Source organism: Gallinula chloropus, assembly GCF_964237585.1.
Source record: "Gallinula chloropus genome assembly, chromosome: 2".
In the NCBI taxonomy this organism is placed as follows: Eukaryota; Metazoa; Chordata; class Aves; order Gruiformes; family Rallidae; genus Gallinula; species Gallinula chloropus.
Window position 1 is genome coordinate 137,607,405 of NC_140086.1, and position 20,288 is coordinate 137,627,692.

The 20,288-nt window shown below is 39.9% G+C and overlaps 1 protein-coding gene across 1 annotated transcript in view; it reads right to left on the minus strand.

Moving 5' to 3' along the window:
* The window catches only part of COL1A2 (collagen type I alpha 2 chain), a gene marked incomplete at its 5' end in the record, with an annotated part of 38,466 nt that overhangs the window by 2,364 nt on the left and 15,814 nt on the right, over positions 1-20,288 (minus strand). The window contains 33 exons of the mRNA XM_084260679.1: positions 329-519; positions 944-1,190; positions 1,611-1,718; positions 1,852-1,905; positions 2,540-2,647; positions 3,057-3,110; positions 3,261-3,368; positions 3,470-3,523; positions 4,540-4,647; positions 5,065-5,172; positions 6,064-6,225; positions 7,094-7,147; positions 7,240-7,293; positions 8,287-8,394; positions 8,495-8,548; positions 8,657-8,710; positions 9,271-9,324; positions 9,894-9,947; positions 11,212-11,319; positions 12,039-12,137; positions 14,037-14,081; positions 14,912-14,965; positions 15,063-15,116; positions 15,237-15,290; positions 15,908-15,961; positions 16,717-16,815; positions 17,202-17,255; positions 18,108-18,206; positions 18,312-18,365; positions 19,218-19,325; positions 19,429-19,482; positions 19,955-20,053; positions 20,167-20,211. Coding sequence (XP_084116805.1) covers positions 329-519; positions 944-1,190; positions 1,611-1,718; positions 1,852-1,905; positions 2,540-2,647; positions 3,057-3,110; positions 3,261-3,368; positions 3,470-3,523; positions 4,540-4,647; positions 5,065-5,172; positions 6,064-6,225; positions 7,094-7,147; positions 7,240-7,293; positions 8,287-8,394; positions 8,495-8,548; positions 8,657-8,710; positions 9,271-9,324; positions 9,894-9,947; positions 11,212-11,319; positions 12,039-12,137; positions 14,037-14,081; positions 14,912-14,965; positions 15,063-15,116; positions 15,237-15,290; positions 15,908-15,961; positions 16,717-16,815; positions 17,202-17,255; positions 18,108-18,206; positions 18,312-18,365; positions 19,218-19,325; positions 19,429-19,482; positions 19,955-20,053; positions 20,167-20,211 — 2,814 coding nt within the window. The remainder of the gene's footprint in view (positions 1-328; positions 520-943; positions 1,191-1,610; positions 1,719-1,851; positions 1,906-2,539; positions 2,648-3,056; positions 3,111-3,260; positions 3,369-3,469; positions 3,524-4,539; positions 4,648-5,064; positions 5,173-6,063; positions 6,226-7,093; positions 7,148-7,239; positions 7,294-8,286; positions 8,395-8,494; positions 8,549-8,656; positions 8,711-9,270; positions 9,325-9,893; positions 9,948-11,211; positions 11,320-12,038; positions 12,138-14,036; positions 14,082-14,911; positions 14,966-15,062; positions 15,117-15,236; positions 15,291-15,907; positions 15,962-16,716; positions 16,816-17,201; positions 17,256-18,107; positions 18,207-18,311; positions 18,366-19,217; positions 19,326-19,428; positions 19,483-19,954; positions 20,054-20,166; positions 20,212-20,288) is intronic.

A 20,288-nucleotide genomic window follows, 5' to 3' on the forward strand; every position in this document is an offset into this window, starting at 1 on the left:
TTTTTCTTAACTTTTTTAGACAATTTCTGGCCTGTCTTTATACTAATGTAGTGTATTCCATTCCAGGCTTCACTTAGCAATAACCATTAGTCATGCTGAATAGATCATTTGCAGATACCAAGAAAAATTAGAACAATACTGAGAAACCCTTTTAGCAAATTGTGATCCAAACCAGAGCTGGAACTCTGTTCCCTTGAAATAAAAGGTAGTTCCCTTTTTCATGTCTCTAAGAGAGTTTCATTTACGTGTTTGCTGGCTGAAAGTCAGTGAATTAGGAATTTTTCAAATAGCACTGTAGGAAAGAATCATCCTCCCATACATCACTTACCTGGCTGCCACCATTGATAGTTTCACCAAACCATACGTGCTTCCTGTCTTTGGGGTTCTTGTTGATGTACCAGTTCTTAGCAGGAATATTGTCAGGATTGGCATGGATGCAAGTCTCACCAGTGGAAAAGTCACAGTATGCTCTAATGGCATCCGCAGAGCAGCCTTGGTTAGGATCAATCCAGTAGAAGCCTGCCAGTGAGGAAAGACAGGAGAACAATAGTTCACTCAGCCTAACGTTTGCGTTCAGTTTGTATTCACTTGATACGGGAACTCAGAGAGAGGTCACAAATACACAATACTGGGTACAGTATTAACGGGGTAACTGGGATAAATATGTATTTTAGATTTTTAATCTATAAGAAACCATATTTGAAAGCTATAGTTAAATATTTTTGTATTATTTTGAAAAATTATTGCATTAATTGTGCAACAATAGCTATAAAAGGCTTTTCAGAATGTCCTTTTATCTATTTTCAGTGGAGACAAAGTGAACTTCTTAATTGGCCACTTAGTATTTTCACTGGGTGTCTAAGGATACTGTTCATCAGAGAAACCTATCAGCTTGAAGTACTACTCCCTGACCCAGAGAGGGCAACTACTAGCACTAACATACCGCTGCTCCATTCTGGGTGGCTAAGTCTTAGGTCACGGCAGGTGCGAGCTGGGTTCTTTCTGGAGCCTTCTGGGGTCAGCAGGGTCTCAATTTGGTTGTTTAATGTTTTCAGAGTGGCATCAACTTCATAATCCTTGGGTCTGAGAGAAGGCTGATCAGCCCGGTAGTATTCTGCATCATAGCCAACTTCGTATCCACCACCATTGGGACCAGGGGGACCAGGGGGACCAGGAGGACCAGGAGGACCCTAAAGTTTTTCAAAAGCAAGAGACAACAGGTATTTGGTTAGTCATAAGATTCTCTCAACTAAATGCTTCCACATGTGTAGTCCTACTTAGCTCCTAGTGCCCTCAGCTCTAATCTGAGGCAGCACATACGGACCTACTCTGGGGTCAAGCAGCAGAAGATGCACGGTGTAGGACTACCACACTACATCTTCTTTGAGTATTTGCTCTCTGTCCAAGGAATGAACAAGGACATCAGGTTTAGGCCTATCAGGGAAGTTTTAATGCTGAACAACAACAGACATTTGGAAGTTTTGGGTTTGTTTTAGTTTTTCTTAAATAAATTCACCCACATCTTTTCCTACATTGCTAAGCTTTTGAAGTGATATTCATGTAACTGTGACATAAATGCATTAAATCAACAAAAAGTAAGTTATACTTACAGCAGGGCCTTGGCTACCATGAGAGCCACGCACACCAGCAGGGCCAATAGGTCCAGGGAGACCATTGCGACCATCTTTACCAGGGGGACCAGAAGGACCAGGTGGACCCTGAAAGGGAACTCAAACTGTTCAGTGACAGTAGAAAACACTACATATAGAGATTCATATAAATAGAAGTGTAAATACACACTGCACAGAAGGAATGGGAGAGTTATTTGAATATGCTCTTAAATTCACATACCCTTGGGCCAGCAGGGCCGTTGTTACCAGGAGGACCTTGATCACCATGTGCACCCTATTGGGAAAGATATATGCACAGTCATCAAAAAAAGCAGTGGCACACACACACTGTTATTACCATGACTGAAGAGGCAGTTACACTCAGTATGTGTATCTGTCCTCAGAAATGGGAACCTAGGGTTACTGCCATTTATTAGTGCAGCTGTGGTAAAAATTGCCTGTTTCGGGGAGGGAGGAGAGAGCTTAAAGAGGAGTTTAAGGGGATAACCTATCAAAGTACCTATAGAATTTCTTCAGATTCTCAGAGAAGGCTTTAAAATAAAAAAAATCAGAATTCCTAAAGGGGATAACAGAATTTTAAGGAAAGAAAATCTTGAATGAAATGCTATTAAAACAAAGCCAGAGCTTTTTGAGTTCTGTGCTAGCCAAATGTAGTCAAGTTTCACGGCAACTAATGGTAGTCACAGTTCTAAGGCCAACTTCAATATCAAAAATTTGCAATATCAAAATTTGCTGTTTTGTGTGAAGAGCTATGACTGTAAAAGAGAATCTTGTGGCCTTTGAAAGATGATGCAGTGGAGTAAGTGGTATCAACCTGCTGGGTTGTGCATATGTAATTCCACACTAGGATGACCTGATTTCGTTTTCTTTGCTCTTTATATTAAAAATGCTAAAAATCATTTACTTACAGCAAGACCAGGAAGACCCTGCAATCCATTGTGTCCCTTCAAGCCAGGCAGACCTCTATGTCCCTTGTCACCAGGTTCACCTTTCTCACCACGTGGACCTTGTGGGCCCTAGGAAGGGATTTGGTGTCAGATGAATACAATAGGTGTTGTCAAGTATATACTACTGTCAAGCAGGAATTACGCACTAGCATTCAACATTATACCGTAGGTTGCCCCTGATATATCATAGAATATACTGAGCTGGAAGGGATCCGTAAGGATCATTGAGTCCAACTCCCGGCTCCACACAGAACCTGCCAAGTATATATACACACCCAGGAAAAGCATCAATCCCACAAGCTTCAGGATCAGCCCCATAACACTGAATGCTGATCAAGATTCTAGGTCTCTAAGTATCTGCAGCTCCTTAAGCACTATTTTTGGGCATACTCAAATAATGTATTATTAATTTAGTATTAAAAAAGCATGTTTTCTTTTCTTGCAGGAATGTGGTAATGTATTTGGAAGTCAGACTTACAGCAAGACCTCTTGGACCAAAAGCACCAGCAGGACCGACAACACCAGCGGGACCCTGAAACAGGAACAGAAACACATGTCACTGCTACGCCCACAGTAAGGTTCCATGCTCAACACATTTCTACAGAAAGCAAGGAATTATTCACATGTTGTAGGGATTTGATGTCCTGTCTTAATAAAAAAAATAAAGGTCTCATCAACTTACAGGATCACCACGGTTTCCAGGCTTTCCAGAAGGACCAACTTGGCCATGAGGACCAGGAGCACCCAGAGCACCACTGGGGCCAGGGTTACCAGGAGCACCACGCTCACCCTGGGAACAAAGGAATGCAAGGCAGAGACAGTGTTATTACTGACTCACACATACTAGAAATGTTTTCCCTGATTATAAATTAAAATAGATGAACAAGTTACCTTGAAACCAGGAGCACCATCACGGCCTGGAGGACCATCGTTTCCAGGATTGCCCTGTTAAAATACCATGAAAAAGTATGAAATTCCATTAACCTTCATCTCACATGGAACTGTGTGTCAGTCTAATTGCTCCCAATGAGAGTAAGAAGACGTTGAGATGGGAAAGTGTAAATCCTGAAGAAAAACTCTTGCAATAGATGCCACGCTCAAATCCCTTAAATGTACTAAAGTTCTCAGAAAAGTAAAATGATCTTCAAATATTTTAGGTTTTACAAATAGGGTATGCAAGAAAATTAGTGGGTTCTGCTCTTTTTCTCTGAATGAAGAAGTCAAGGCATCTAGCTTGCACTCTTGCAAAACTGAGACTTACTTTTTAGATGGAAAATGCCAGAGGCGAGAAAGGGACTTTGACAGTAGTCACAGCTAAATTTCTTTGCTGTGGTATTTCACAAACTTAAATAGTTTCCTTTATGAATGTTAATTTCCCATCAACTGCTTCACTGTGTACACTAGCAAACATCTTCCTTTCAGAAAATTCTCATAAAACAGGAAGTTAATTTCTTTTTAGTACTTAAAAAAATTACTGTTTTCTTATATCTCTGAAATCCTACGAGTCTCTGGGCTCTTGGGAGTCCTGTATTAACTGTGATTCAAGTTATCAAATAAGCTTCCCTGATAAAGCACAGAGAAAGTTTTATAGTTATCCCTACAGAGAAGATAACTTGTAATGCTTTGCTTCAGCTGTTCTTATACTGTAATTCATGTAGAACCACTCTATGGATACCCTTCTTCAAGGTGGTCTACTAACTTGGATGGTTAAATTGGATGGGTATGTTTCCTTTTTATTAAGGATGTATTTCAGACACAACTAGTGGCTTGACAACAGCATCACCTATTGAATGGTGGAAATCCATGTCTATGAGAATCCTGCTATAGCATTCCCTGAAGACACAGAAAGGCCCACATTTGTTAGCAGAAAAACCTCCAGCTACATCCATCTTTTCTGTGTATTTGTTTCTGGCTCAGAATAAAGAAAAGCGATTTTGAAGAAGAAATAAAACATAGCTTACATCACGACCAGCTTCACCAGGAGCACCATTTGGACCAGGAGAACCCACAGGACCGGAGGGACCACGAGCACCAGGAGGACCAGAAACACCCAGGGGACCAGGTTCACCCTAATACAGGAACAGTAGTAACAAAATGTGACATTATAATACAACACAAACCAGTCCTACAGAACCTTTGGGCTATATCTAAGAGAAATGTTTCTCTGCAATCATTTTTGGAAGTGGAACAGGTTCAGAACATAAGAAACATACATAACTATACCAAATATCTTCATTCTAAATTTTCTACCTCCATCAGATACCTGATGCCATTCAACAATACGCTCACCTGCAGACACAAGTCTTGTTTGCCTGCAGCAAGCAGTAATTCCTTTCACTGCTCTAAGTCTGTTAGGTTTGTATCTTCTGCTTGCAGCAGCAATGAAAACAGCAGAATCCACATTTTCTTTTCACTGGTTCCCCTTAAGAGACCTGAACTTTTTTTACACCTATCTCTTCAAAGCAGTTAACTAGTCATATACTCACTGTTGCTCCAGAGATGCCTGGAAGACCACGTTCTCCCCGAGAGCCAGGTAGACCAAGGATACCAGGAGCACCAAGAATACCCTGAGGACCTGGGGTACCAGGAGGACCCTGTGACATGAAGAGATGATTACTTATATTAACAAAGAAAAAAATATTTTTATGGTTTAAACCCCCATATTTTTAAACATTTCTCATTTAATATGCTCCACAACCAACTACTTTCCAAGGATCTCAGTGTGTGCAGTACTAGTTCCTGCATGGAAGAAATTGTAACCATGCCACAGGACTTTAAACTCCAAACTTAAATGTCTGTATGAATGTAATGCCAGCTATACTCCCCTTACAGCTGTCTCCCAGTGAAGATGCTGTTTCTGAACAGCACTCTGCACATGCTTTTTCCCTTCCCATTCTGTTAACAGTGGGTGATGCACGGAACCTGGGGTATTTGGTATAGAGATGACTGAAGGGATTCCATAGGGAAGACAGTGATCTTCTGAGATGGATCCTGAGGCAACCTTAGGAGATCTCTAGGTGGCATCTGACAGGTGCTAAACCTGGCACAAGCAATCATCCTGACAGACTACCCTAAATCATTACCCTTCCTTACAGTTGGGTCTGCTAGTTCAATTATGGTTTTCATAATTGAAGTTAAATTAGAACATAAAAATTAGGTATTGCTTTATACTGGGAATGAAAATGCATATTTTCAGTTGTCACAACATACATGTCTGAAAAGGACAGGCAAGATTTCATTCTTAGCTGCAACTTCTGCAGATCACAGAAAAAAATTCTATAAATTGATAATGTTCACTTTTTATGGCATGCTTATCAAACAGGTCTATGAACAGTTTGAGTCTCAGTGGAGAGTCTACTTAAAAGCTTTGTTAAATTTGTGGATAAAAGAGAAAAGCCCTTCACAAATATGAAAAGTGTGTTGGAAGCCATAACATTTACATGATGAGAAACATTGTTAATGAGATGTGATATTCAGAAACTTACAGGAGCACCAGACTCTCCAGATGGACCTTTCTCACCAGCAAAACCAGGTGGGCCAGCAATACCTTGTTCACCAGTACGGCCAACTGGACCAACATCACCACGCAGACCTCTAGCACCATCTTTTCCAGCTGGGCCAGGAGGACCAGGAGGACCGGTGATGCCCTAGGATTGAGTATGAAAATTATAGGATTACAATATAGACCCATTAACTGGAGAGAAGAGAGATAGATTCATATTATGTCCATGTACAAACATTGTGCTTTGCAACAAGCACATTATCAGCTGTTCTGAAGAAGCAACTTCTATTTCTTTTGTTAGCAATATATATATTCAGTATAATTACTGAGGTGTTGTATTTTTTTTTACTCAGTGAGGTGAAATTGGTAAAATTCAGCAGGAAAATATTGATTTGACTCTGGAGACGTTAGTTGCACTATAAAATCTGTGAGAAAAAAACCTCAGCGGGATTGTTCGCTTTGGATACTGGGACTTACAATATATTTAATTGTACAGTATCTAAGGAAAGAAGTACCTTTTGGTATTTGGAAATACCTTTTAAAAGAAAGCTACCAATGTCAGTTTGAAAGAATTTTTGGCTGAACAATAAAGCAGCAGGGATTCACATTCTTAAACCCAATGAGATGTTTTATAAAGTATGGACAAAAGATAACCTTAACGTTCTTGTTCGAAAAGGACATGACCTTCTTATTCCACTCAAAATCAATGGCTACACAGTTACTCATGGTGAACAAAACCAGAAGAGCCACAGATTTTTGCAAGTGGTGAGGCAGCTAAAGATGCAGAGGGATGCTTGGTGAATTGTAAAAAAACCCCAACAAAACTAAATGTCTAACTCCCATTCTGGGAGTTTAAACAGCTAAGAAAATTTTTCTCATCATCCAGTCCTATAAGGATCTGAGGTGATTCCAATGCAGTGAGAATTTTTGCCCATGTAATAAAAATGAGGATTACTCCTAACCAGTCACCTTCTGACTTCTCTCCCTTCAGAATTTGTTCATTTATTACTTACAGCAGGGCCAGGAGGACCAACTCTTCCAGCAGCACCAGGGAAACCAGTCATACCCTAAAAATAAAAGCGAAAAGGAAGATTTGGTTTAAAAGAAACAATGACTTCATGAAAAACAACATGTCAGTGCCAAAAGCCTGAAGACTTACAGGAGGACCGGCATCACCACGAGGGCCAGCAGGACCAGCAGCACCAGCAGGACCCTATGTATGAAGGATAGAAAAAGGCAGGTGAATGAAGCAAAGACTGTTAATATTCACTATTTATAATAAGCACTCAGTCTCCCTCACATGGAAGTTAAGAGAAGTTTTATTTTTTACTTTAACAGGACGAGGACTGGGCCTAAACCCACAGTTTCTGTCCTGATAGTAGTAAATTCTCATAGATGTTTTAAATCAGTATCATAAGGACTGAGAAGAGTTGCATAAGGCATTTATGATTCAAATGAATTTGCCTTGCATATACTACATGCATCTGAGTAAAAATCTGGAAGTCGAAATGTGAAAGACTTAGTAAGGCAAAGAACAACAGCAAGTCCTCCATTTGTGCTGCATGACTAATACAGCCACGTAATGCAAGGGCCTGGTATTGCTCTATTCAAAGCATGCAGTAAGAACCCCAAGCCACCATATCCTCTAACACTTTACAGAATTTGAAATGCCAGGACTCAACTTCCTGATTAATTTCAACCAGTTCCCCAGTAATAGGCTGCATGCATGTGAACCAGTATAAACCCTTGGGCTGTAAAGGTGTTAACACATGAAAAGCCTGTGCACAAGTGGGTACACAGGCAAATATGCACATATGCTTCTGGATGACTGGGTCTGGAAGTAAGACGTGACAGCACATCCTGTCTTTAGGAGGAAGATACCATCATCCTAGGCTCAGAACTTACCCGCAATCACTCCCTGAATGGTCCCAGATTTTGGGGACTGATTTTGCTCATCTTCAGGGCAAATTCAATTTATTTTTTTTCTCTTAATTTCAGTTCCAGACTCACGATCTGAGCCCACATAAATAGACCGACAAAGTTTATATAATATATGAAACTCAGTATGGTGGCCTACCTCACAGCCTAGTTTGCAGTTTTGTTTCCTTTTTTAATTACCTTTTCAAAATTAAAGGCCTTCAGGACATTATATTGCTTGCACAGCACAGTTAAGAGCCATGCACTCACAAAGACACAGTTCACTTACTGGTGGTCCAGAAGCACCAATTGGGCCAATAGCACCTGTTGGTCCACTTTCACCCTTAGGACCTTTAGGCCCACGTTCGCCTTTAGCACCAGGCTGACCAGCTGCACCCTGTGGGCAAAAAAACACAGAACAAGGAGTGGGAAAATCACGCGAAGGAAATAGAGGAATGAGGTGGCACCAGTGAGAAGAAAGCACAAACTATACTCACAGGGGGCCCAGCAAATCCACTAGGACCTACGGGACCAGGCTCACCACGTTCACCCTAAAGAGAGGACAAACAAGAGAGGACTGGTTGGAATGGGCTTTAAAAGGGCATTTTTCTGAACATCATGTTTTTGACATGGGAATAGTTGAAGGATTTTTCACTTACAGGGATACCACGGGCACCAGCAGGGCCAGCGGGACCAGCAGGACCTCCTTCACCCTAAAACAGATCACAGAATCACAGAAAACATTATGACACTATAGGGGAAAGCATCACTGGAGTTAGAACAGGGATGATCTGGTGGTACAAACTTATGCAGTGAGTCTCCCCATCTCTCCAATGGAGAGGGTGCTACTGAAAATGTTTCTGTTTTCACCCACCCTGTATCTCTAATGATACTCAGAATAAGGAATCATTCTGAGCTAATGTGTGGTTGTTTATCACCATATAAAGAACCATTTTCACAGTATGCAAGGGTTGTGGAGATTAGCCTGGGAAGAATTCAAACAAAGCCTAAAACATTATCTTCTCCCCATATAACCTACTGCCATGTATATGTACACTTCTTTCCTACCCTTTTGGGGTGCTATGACAAACTCCACTGAATACTTCTGGGAGTCCAAATAACACTTGCTTCCCAAATCTGAAAAAAACTTGCAGAACTCATGCACACTAGGAAGGTGGAACTGTTTTTTATAGAGCTCCTCATCTTAAATACTCATGCATGGGTAAACTGCATAAACAAACAAGATACTTTTTCAATCGAAGAGTAGACTTACCCGATCACCAGCACCACCAGCGGGGCCAGGAGCACCAATAGCACCAGGGAGACCCTGTAGGTCAAGAGACAGGACACCATTTCTAGCAAAATGTTAAGAAGGAGTGATAACTTTTCCTGTTTTTTTCTCTTTCCTCCTGGAGACAGATGTGTAACTTTCTTCCAGCTATTTTCAATATACAAAGGACACATGATTTTACGAACTAAAATCTGGTCTGTTATTTTCCTTCCAAAGTATGAATTCGAGGAAAGACAGCCAAAATCTCAAAATAAGGGTAATTTTTTGTGGCTTTGCAGGTTGTCTTTAAAATTATCTGTCTAGGCTGAGCCCACGAAGTTAAACAGAACAACGTTCCACTGAACAATTGCCTATGAAATACAAGGTTGTTTGCTCATGTAATTTCTCTGCTTGTGTGCATGAGAAGTGATCACTTTTCTCTCTTCCTCTAGATTCAAATATCCCTGGACAAGGGGCACCAAAATCATATTGATTTGTATCAAAAGCGAGCAGATATAAGAGAAAATCAAATGCAGTGGGGAAATATAAGTCCTGAACATCCTTTTTAGTCACCTAAGTTCTGAGGTGTAGCAAGGTAAACTCAAGCAAAGCCAAAAGATACTTACACGAGCACCATCTCTTCCTGTTGCACCAGTATCACCTCTCAGACCTGGGGCACCCTAGAATACACACAGGGATATAAAAAATTATATGGGCAACAAGCCAATAGTTTGTACAAAGTAAGTACCTAACTGTTTGCTGAGTACCCACATATTACTTGCATATCATATGAAATGCTTACTATGCTAGAGTGTTGGGGGTTTTGTAATGGACTTTGATTACTATTTCATTCTTATTGCTGACTATATACTGACTAGCAAAGTGAGAATTTGCAGACAAAGAGGACTGACATGCTTTTCAGAAGTAGAAGCCTTCCTCTTTCATGGGAATCCTATTTAGTTTCCCCCAGGGGGCAAGACTTTTGAATAGAATTGAATTTAAAACCAAGTTGATATATATATACCAAATGATGAATATAAGTCCCCCCTCAAAATCCCTTTTCTTTTGGTGAAGAAATAACCATACATAAAAATTCTTCTGTGTAATCATGTGTTTTACTTTCTATTTGAAGGAGGAAAACAACTGTTAAAAACAATGGTATCATCTGAGTGGTCAGATAAAATGCCTTATGGCTCTTACAACAAAATGTTATATCCAGGTCATCACTAGTGTCAAGACATCAGACCACTGCTCTGTGGTATTTTGAAAACATCCTATTTTTCTGCATTAATCTGCATGTCAGTACTTAGTGTCTTATAAAAAGTTGCAAGCCATTTTCATCTTCATTTCCTTACAACTCTTTTTATGCTAAATTCCTGTGGATTTTTTAGTCAAAACAAATAAAGCAGATCTAGAAATACTAGTTTAGATTTTAAATAATGAACAGAAGAGAATATATAAATTTTACAGGTAATTATACAGGTAAAGCAGAAGTAGCAACACGCCTTTCAACCAGACTTCACACCTTTATATATGGGCTTACATTGGCATTGTTTCTGATTTTATAGAAAATGGATATAATCACAATTTTGTAACTAATTTACTGATAAGGTCACTGCTTCTACAGCAGTCATGGTTTTGAGGAAAGTCAGTCCTTTGTGCTCAAAAGGCCCATTCCTACTATAGAGCCTGTACTCAGAGACAGCTTTAGTATTTCATCCGTAAATGTAAGACCGTTGTTAACCACTTCTGTGAAGAACTGACAAACCAATTCCAAATGCTGAGCAAAGATCAAAATACAACCTTAGAAAAAAAAGATGGTCTACTCTAGTAATGTGTCATCATCTAATGGAGTTTCAAGTAAATAAAGTTGCAGTGAGGTAACAAAATTCCAGCTTATCCCAAACATGTGCATGCAATAACATAGCAGGTTGTTCACCTTACCTTTTCACCTTTGCCTCCTGGAACACCAGCAACACCTCTCTCTCCTGGGATTCCACCAGGGCCAGCAGGACCAGGACCACCAGCAGCACCAACATTGCCAGGCTCACCCTAGGAACAACAGCATATCATGTAAAAGAGAGTCAAATCATTCACATAATTTGGAACAAATTTCTGTCATTACTACTTTGTCCATCATTCCTCTTCCTTCTAAACAGTGTGAATAGTAATATTTTGTTTGTCCTAAGCTATAGCACTTATTTTTCTTCTTTAGCTAGTGAAGATGCCAGACATGAATCAATCTCATTCTACGGGCTCCTGAGGTTTTAGGGTGTCCAAAACTAGTACTCCAAACTAAACTTCTCTGGAAACACTAACCATGAGAATCTTGAAAACTAAGATTCATCTTCAGTTATCATCAAGTCACTGTTATTTTGGTAGATGACCACTCACTATTGTACTCGTGTTTTGGGGAAAGTCTTGTTTACTAGATAAAAAAATTTCCTGTGTATAAATAGAGGTGGGTTTAGAATTTTGCCCAAAATCTCAGGCCCTATCTCAAAACAGTATGTCCAGCTGACAAGCTGCATTCAAACTGAGTACAAACTGAAGTTCCCCTTCCATCATCTATGGTGCTGGACATAACAACCTTTATCATTAGTGTGGACTAGCTGGGATGGAGTTTTACTTCTTGAAGAAATGACCGGGGGGCTATGATGTATAGGTAACTATCTACTACCAGTAATCATTTACAGTTTTAGAAAAGAAGGCTTTGGATTGCCTTCATCAGGAATTCCACAGTAAGGCAATGTTGGCTGGAAAAGGCATACCTTGTTACCATCAGGGCCTGGTGGGCCAGAGGGACCACGGCTTCCAATGGGGCCAGCAGGACCAACAGCACCACTTTCACCGGGAGGACCACGTTCACCCTGCAGAAGACAGACTCATTTGAGTTTTCCCTTGCATTGTTCCATAGCTTAGAGGTTTAAAAGCACTGACTAGTAGCAGTGACAAGGCAACGGCTTTTTATCTGAACAAACCATCAAGAACTGTGTTAGAATTGTGCAGATATTAACTAAACTGGTCATAAGAATTGGCCCAAATATAGCGGTGACAGACAGAAGTCTTGCATCATGACAACAGCTGACAGTACAAGCACTTCTTCAACATGGATTTTTACTACCATGCCTATTCTGGTAACAGTGTCTTACATTCTACTGTCAAATGGAGCTTCTGGTGCCAATCTGAATGCAGATAATGGGTTCTAGTGAAACTAAAGCCATAGTAATTGGGAAACAAATATCTTTACAGTGACAACTGCCTGGTGAATATTGGAGAATAAAGATGACAGCCAAAGCCTACTGATGTGAGGTGTAACAGGTTTAAGGATAAGCTCTGAAACAGAGGTCACCTGGAGACATGGGAAGAGCCGGTAACTGGGTTTAAACACAGAATAGATATATCAAAGATAGAAGTATCCATTTTTCTAAAGATATTTCAAATTATCCCAGTGTGATCAAACTGGACATCAGTGAATAATGTCTTAAGGCATAATGGAGATTTCTAGTTATGCTGGAGAATCTGGGAGTTTGCATAAGAATGGTAACGTGGTCAAAGAACTGACTCAAGGAGAGACAGCACACTGCTGAAAAGCACTAATGACGCAGAAGGCTAACTCATATTGTAGTGATATTCTCCAATTAATGTAGCTTTTCATTACTTTTATATATATTTTCTTAATGACAGAGAGGCAGAAAATGAAGAAAGATATTTCTGAACTAACTAGGTATCACAGAAGTGGAAACTGTTGTCAACAGGAAGAAAAGCTGTCCTATTACCCTGGAGGAAGTGAATAACCTGCTGCATGGCTGAAAATTACCTGATGTGGATGTGAAAAAGGCAAATGGGATCTGGCACAAGCTGTGTGCCAAGCAGCTATTTTTAGGAAGTGTTAATTTTGTTGTAGAAAGCATCAGTAAGACCTAATTTGGAAGACTGAATACACTGGTTTAGTATGAGATGCTTAAGATGCTACTACAACGATAAAGGGAACTTGGCATGGATAGATTAGGAAAAATGAAAGTTTAAAGAGGACATGGTTACTAATACAGCCTCAGACACTGCAAATAGCAAAGATGACTGTTACTGAAACAGATTGACATGACTGATAATAGTGAACGAGAATATTTGTCATGAGTATATTTGGTCAGAAGAAAAGAGGGAGCAACAGAAGTAGTTTAAATACCAACTTCATTATAGGTGGGTTTTCAAAGAGAACAATGAACTAAACATTTTACAAAACACTCACTGCTCTGCACATAAGACCTCCCTGCATGGCATGGCCTCCACACAAAGCTCTTTAGAGATGTTTATTCTCAGTGCAGGAATAAAGGGAAGTGGGAGGCATTACCTTCTAATGACCATTCCAGGCTCTGGATTCAGCCCACCATTTGTTCAGAGAGATATGGGAGGTAGAAGCCAGTCAGCAGGGGTTAGTATGACTGAAATGGTCAGGCTAAGAAGGTCTGTACGCAGGCACTGGACATGAAAATTCTCATATCCATCAGGCCTCAGTGTTACACTGTAGGACCAGTCTTGTGTTATACACATTCTCACTCTGATGATCATTAATTAAAAAAACAAGTAATCAGCTCATCAGGATATCATTACTTGGGTAATACTCATACTGCTTATCTCAAAGTTTACTAACATTAGCAGTAACTGTGTTAGACAATCTGATGCATTCAAAGAACAGAGAAAACTCTCTCCCATTCCTGGGAGTCTGTGGCAGTAAGCAGTCTGTAGTAGATTTCAAATGAGTTACTTACTCTTGGGCCAGCAGGACCAGGGACACCAAATTCACCATGAAGACCCTAGAAGAGAGTAGATACATTGGTAAAGCTTTTTTCTGAAGTGAATTTACTATCTTAATTTTTTCTTTCTTTCTTAACAGTAAAAAGAAATGCTTCTCAAATTGCAGCAGCATGTTGAAAATCTTCAGACTAAAACCAGTCTTTTAGATACACAGAAATAAACCCCTTTCATATAGCTGCACACTATCTCAAGCACATGAGACAATAATTTCTCCTATGAAGAAAGCTATTAAATTCCAAACTCATTTGCAAGGTACATGCAATGTAAAGTCTCTCACTGGGACATGGAGAGATCCAAGTATGAGCTTTAAAGATGTTTATGACATACAGGACGCACAATTTGCAGATTACATCATGTATTTTAACTGAGCAGAAAGTAAAGCCTGAATTACTGCTGAGCTCCCTTAGTTGTATGCCACTGTAAATTCATGGAAATCAGTTGAGGAGCAAAAGCATACAACTGCAGTAATCCAAGGTTAGATCAAACCTTGAAGATTTCACAAGAAATTTGAAGTAAAAATATCTCTCATGTACTATCTTGTCTTTTGGGGGAGGGGGAATATTTTATTGCAGCTTAAGGCTTAAAAAGCACAGCATTGGCTTTGTTCAGTGTCACAGCAAAAGAAAGCAGTACGTTGCACATTCCAACGGACCTTCTTCATGTGCTGCTAGCTTTAACGACAGGGACTACTGAACCTTGCACATAACACAGATTACGTCGTCTTGGCAAATGGATCCAACAGGCTCTTGCTTCACCACATGTGCAACTGTAAACATAATGCTTATGCAATGCCTGCCCCTACTTGTGGAGTACTGTATCTGTCACTCACCCTTTCGCCTGGTTTACCAGCTTCACCAGCTGGACCCGAGGGACCTGGCAGACCCTAAGGGTAAAGAAACAAGAATACAAATGAAGTTAAGGCAGAAGCACCACATGCTTTGTAAACCGTAGGTGAGATTGAGCAGAACACAGTTACTTACCTGGAAGCCAGGAGGGCCAGCAGGACCTTGTTCACCTTTTCCACCTTGGTTGCCCTGGATGGAACAAACAAGTGATTAACTTAGGAGAAAAACAGGAAAACAGATTTTAGAATGGGAAGTCCCATTAATGAAGAGTGTATCACAAACTGGATCTGTGTGGAGGCTGTTACTTACAGTGACTCCAGGAGGACCTTGAGCACCGTTGTTTCCCTCTGGACCAGGAGCACCCTAAACATATTCAAACATAAAACTTGTTAGCAAAGTTTTGATTTATTATAAATAATATCTCTCTTAAGTTATTCTGTGACAAAACCAAAGGTATTTAGCTGCAACTTTTGAATATAACCATTTACTTCTAACAGCTTCACTGTCAAAGGGTACTCAAGATGCTTACAATTTTAAACTCTGGTGATTGTTTTAGCTAATGTAATGCATTAATCCTATAGAAACGTTTTTGAATTACAGAATATAGGAATCTCATTGAAAGTATTTTTCCCACAACAGACCAATTATTTGGTCCCTTAAATGGAAGAACTAGAAGGTTGGAAATTTACAGGTTACATTAGAAACCACACACTGTCCTTGAAAATTTGCAAGGGATGTGCTATTTTTTTCCTCTTCTCAGGAAACTAAGACCCCATAATTAATTAACTAACCAATTAATAACCAAGAACAGTCATTTTCATTTGTCCCTTAATAGTCCCCAATGACACAAGGCTAGGTGAAGTGCTTTCCTATATCATGATCTATTTGTGCTTGCATATGACAATGCTATCTTATTGAAGAGGTTTTGAAAACCTACTTTTTTCTCTCTGGAGGTTGATAGAGAAAATGTATCCACTTACCCGTGGGCCAGCAAGACCAACATTGCCTTTTTCACCAGGTTTTCCAGGTTCACCCTGAAGTTGAAAGAAAAAGATACAGAAGTTAACCAAGACATCTTATGAGATTCAGTTTAAACTACTAAACAGAGATTCTCCTTGCTAGTAGATGTATTGTAATATTTCTTTAATGAAAATTAAAACCCCACAAGCTCCATCTGCCTTTTTGAACCACTTAGAAAAAGTAGCTCAAAATCAGATTTATTTTCAAGAAAACACCATTCCTTTATTTTTTGAGATCATAATTCATGACTTTGTGTAGCATCCTATGCAATACACTATATACATACACATATGCATGTATGCATAGCAGCAGAAATCCAGATTATTATCTGTGGTCTCTGACATGCCAAGAGCCCCACTAAAATCACTGATAGCTTTTATTCTAGAGTGAGCTTTGGATTGTGCTCTATAAATAACAATGCTCTGGAACTGAAACTTAGGTTTGATGGCCAACCTTTACAGAAGTTTTACTGAATTGCATATATAAAAATGGTAAAATGGACATGCAAAAATTGTAATATAGACATATATTATTCTAATCACTTCAATGCCCAAATATTCCTAAACTAATTATTGTTTTTCACTTGCTTAATCATGTTTTAGATTACTGGAAGACACTTTAAAGCAGAACTCTTGAATGTAATCGCATGCCATCCAATAAGCAGTACAGGAAAGACACAGGGAGAAGTGTTGGATTGTTAGAGTTGGGAACCTAGAGATTAGTCTATAAATACCATCATAGCAATAGAAACTTTCTGTACTGTACTTACAGTGGGACCTTTTGGTCCAGGGAATCCAATGTTGCCAGGCTCACCTCTGTTGCCAGCTGGACCGATTGGCCCAACCCTACCATCTGCTCCAGGGAAACCCTAGAAAAAGGAATTTTCTATTAATATTAAATGCCTGGGCTAATTAAATAGAGTTCAGTTTTAGGAGAAATGTATACTGACAGGAAGCAAGTATCATTTAAGTTTTAAAAACTGATTTTACATCCTATGTTCATGCATTCCTCTTTTTTGTAGGACTGTGTATTTCTTCTTCCCCTTCCAGGACATTTATGTGGCCTGATCTGAGACCCACATAAACGAATGCAAATATTCTCACTGATCATCTGAGTAATGCAGTGCTAAAATCTTGCTGGTTTTATGCAGAGTTGTGTTAGAGCTCAGTTCTGAGATCTCTGCTTCTTCAAGTCTCCATTTATGCCTATGTTTCACATGCAATGGGGAAACAGAGTGAAAAGCAAGGTACTTACAACAGGACCTTCCTTGCCAGCAGGGCCAGGGCTTCCAGGCTGGCCTGGGAGACCCTGAGAAAAGAAAGATTTCACGTGTTTAGAAGGAAACCAACTCACCCTATTTTTAATACATGAATACATACACACACAAACACACACACAAACACAGACACCAAGTTCTCAATATGCACTGTGGAAACAGAAGTGTATATTCTATCGAGTTTACATTGAAAACATACTGAAGTTTAATTTGGTGGTGTGTGCTCCCATGGTGGTTGAAAATCAATATAAGTAAGAATTTATTTCACCTAGATAAACTCAATCAGGCTCTACTTTAGCACAGAATGTGCTTAAATGTTTGCAGATGCCTGACAGTTCACACATGCATTGAAAACTCTCACTTCAGAGTGTGGGGTATGAAGAGGATAAAAGACAATGATGTGGACATAATCTGACTGCAGCCCACACCATGAAAAGTGGCTGTTTCTTTTCACTGAAATCAGTTGCAAAAAAAAAAAGTTGAAATAGAGAGCAGCCATCTCATATCATTTTAGTGGGGTTTGCTTTTCTGTTAGTTCAATAAAGGGGGCACACACTTCACCTGTGATCTTAATGATCACGTTCTGTAAATAAGCACAAGAGCAACCCCCTCTCAGAAGTCAATGTGGTATCCAATACAAGGGAGCACCTCTCCAAGGCAAGGCAATCAAATGTTACCACATACAAAACAGACTAATTTCAATTAGCATTTTGATGCTTTTTAATAATTTCCTTATGGATGGTTTTTCAATAGAGTGGTGGAAGCGCCCTAATTGTGGTCAGCACAGGCTGCTTTTTTCCAGTTGGGATTTCTCAAAAATTCTGTCCCTATATTGTAATTTTGTTTTGCATAGTTCAAACTTACACCACAGAGTTCAAACTTACTCTTGGACCCATAAGACCAGGCTCACCAGGACGGCCACCATCACCATTAGGACCCTTAGCACCAACAGGACCACTAGCACCACGGTTACCAGCAGGGCCCTAGCAAAATAAATGAAGAAAATTAGGTGGATGTAGCAAAAAGCATCACACATCTATATATAAAAGAAGATGGTTTAGAAATAGTGACCCAGACAGAAGCCTTACCATGACACCAGCTCTGCCATCAGCTCCAGGGAGACCACGAGATCCAGGGACACCCTGTCAAGTGAACACAAAACAAATCAAGAAAGGGAGAAATAAATCTGTTCCTATAAGGTGTACAGTGCTTGTTAAGTTTCAGACTTCCAAGCAGGTTTGCTGAATTTGATTTACATATAGCTCTAAGCACATACAACTCAGTGCATATGTATAATGTGAAAGAAATCTCTCACTGTCTTTAGATTTCTTTAAATTCTATCTGCTTGTATCAGAGCATTTTCACTGTTCATTGTAATCTTACTGTGGCTGTAGGCAGCAGCTAGGATGCCGCAACCTGTCCCACACTGTTGCGCCTTTGCTCCTCTGTGGAGAGTTACTGGCTTCTCCATGATTCTGTACACCCTACCCAATGTAAAATGTTGAATCCTTCTCTCTACCAGAAAAATAATGGTGAAAACCAATTATTTCCTGTTATTTTCTTGCTCCTGCATGAAGCCACATGCCTCCTGACATTCAGAGTGGTCTCCTCACCCTGTGAAAAGGGTACTGGGCACCCCTGAAGACACTGAATTGAAACTGTTTGCTTCACATTATGTGAGGCAATTATCTGGTTTAAGAAGTTAAATTCCATCACAAAGCTTTAATAGTAATCAAAGATAATTCACTAAATATTACACAATGGATATATCAAAACAAGCTCTAATTACTTCAGGGTTAGGGTAGTAACAAGCACTAACACAAAGCAAAAATAGGTTTGGTCACAACTGATCAAAAGGCTCAGAATGGCAAATGATCTTTGTTTAGCAGCATTAATGTAAATTTAATTACTCATTCTTAATTTGCCTTTGTGAGTCTAGCTTTACTTCCGCTTTCCTTTTTCTTCTAATTCTGGAACATGAAAGCAAAACCTACTCTTAGACCAGCAGGGCCTGGGGGACCAGCAGAGCCAGGTTCACCATTGCTGCCTCTCTTGCCTTCCTCACCACTAGGACCAGGAGGGCCAGCGGGTCCAGCAGCACCCTGTTTCAGACAAATGAAGGAAAAGAAGAAATGAGATGCTCTGTTGCTGATACTGTATCAGGATTTATTCACTGAAACAACATTCACATATTGCCATACTTACAGGCTCACCCTTGTTACCACTTTCTCCCTTGGCACCAGCAGGGCCTGGTTCACCCTGGAGTCCAAAACAAGAAGAGAATATAGAATTAAGCATAATTCCAAAATTTAAGCATCATCATCAAAAAAAAAATCTCACTTCTACCTGGACAGCTTCTTCATGAATCAAGAAGCTATTTAATCATCTAGTGCCATGCCTGCCTCTACTTTGATAAATGGTCAGTAACCATAACTGTATTTTGGCTTAACAGGCATGGAAAGACAAATGTTAAAGATACTTAGAAATGGCAGCAGTTAAACTGTGAAATAGCCAGGGCTGAGGACACCCAGAGGGAGTGCAAAGTGAACCTCTGGTTTCAGCATCTGAAGTAAGCAGTGTGACACAGAAATGAAGTACAATGTTTAATTATAGTGGAGCAAGAAAAAATGTCTGCACTAAACCCAAAGATATATCTAGAGAAAATCTTTTATAACTGTGGACACCACGTCCAATTTCCAAATGAAGGGATGCAATATGCAAGGTCACTTACAACAAGTCCTCTAGCACCACTAGGACCAGCAGGGCCAGGAGGTCCAGGAATACCACGGGGACCAGGCAGACCAGGAGCACCAGCAACACCAGGAAGACCCTGTCCAATGGAGAGGAGAAATGGTATGAGGAGCCCATTATTGAAAGATAATCGTTGCATTAACCATTTTTATTTCTTTCAGAGCAAACAAGTATGTGTATAGCCATACTTACAGCTGCACCTTTAGCTCCTGGAAGACCATTAGCACCAGGGTTGCCCTATTAAGAAAGATGACAGTACTGGTTAATTCAGAGTCTCAAGTGTACCTGTCTGACAATAGATAAAGTTTGGCAAG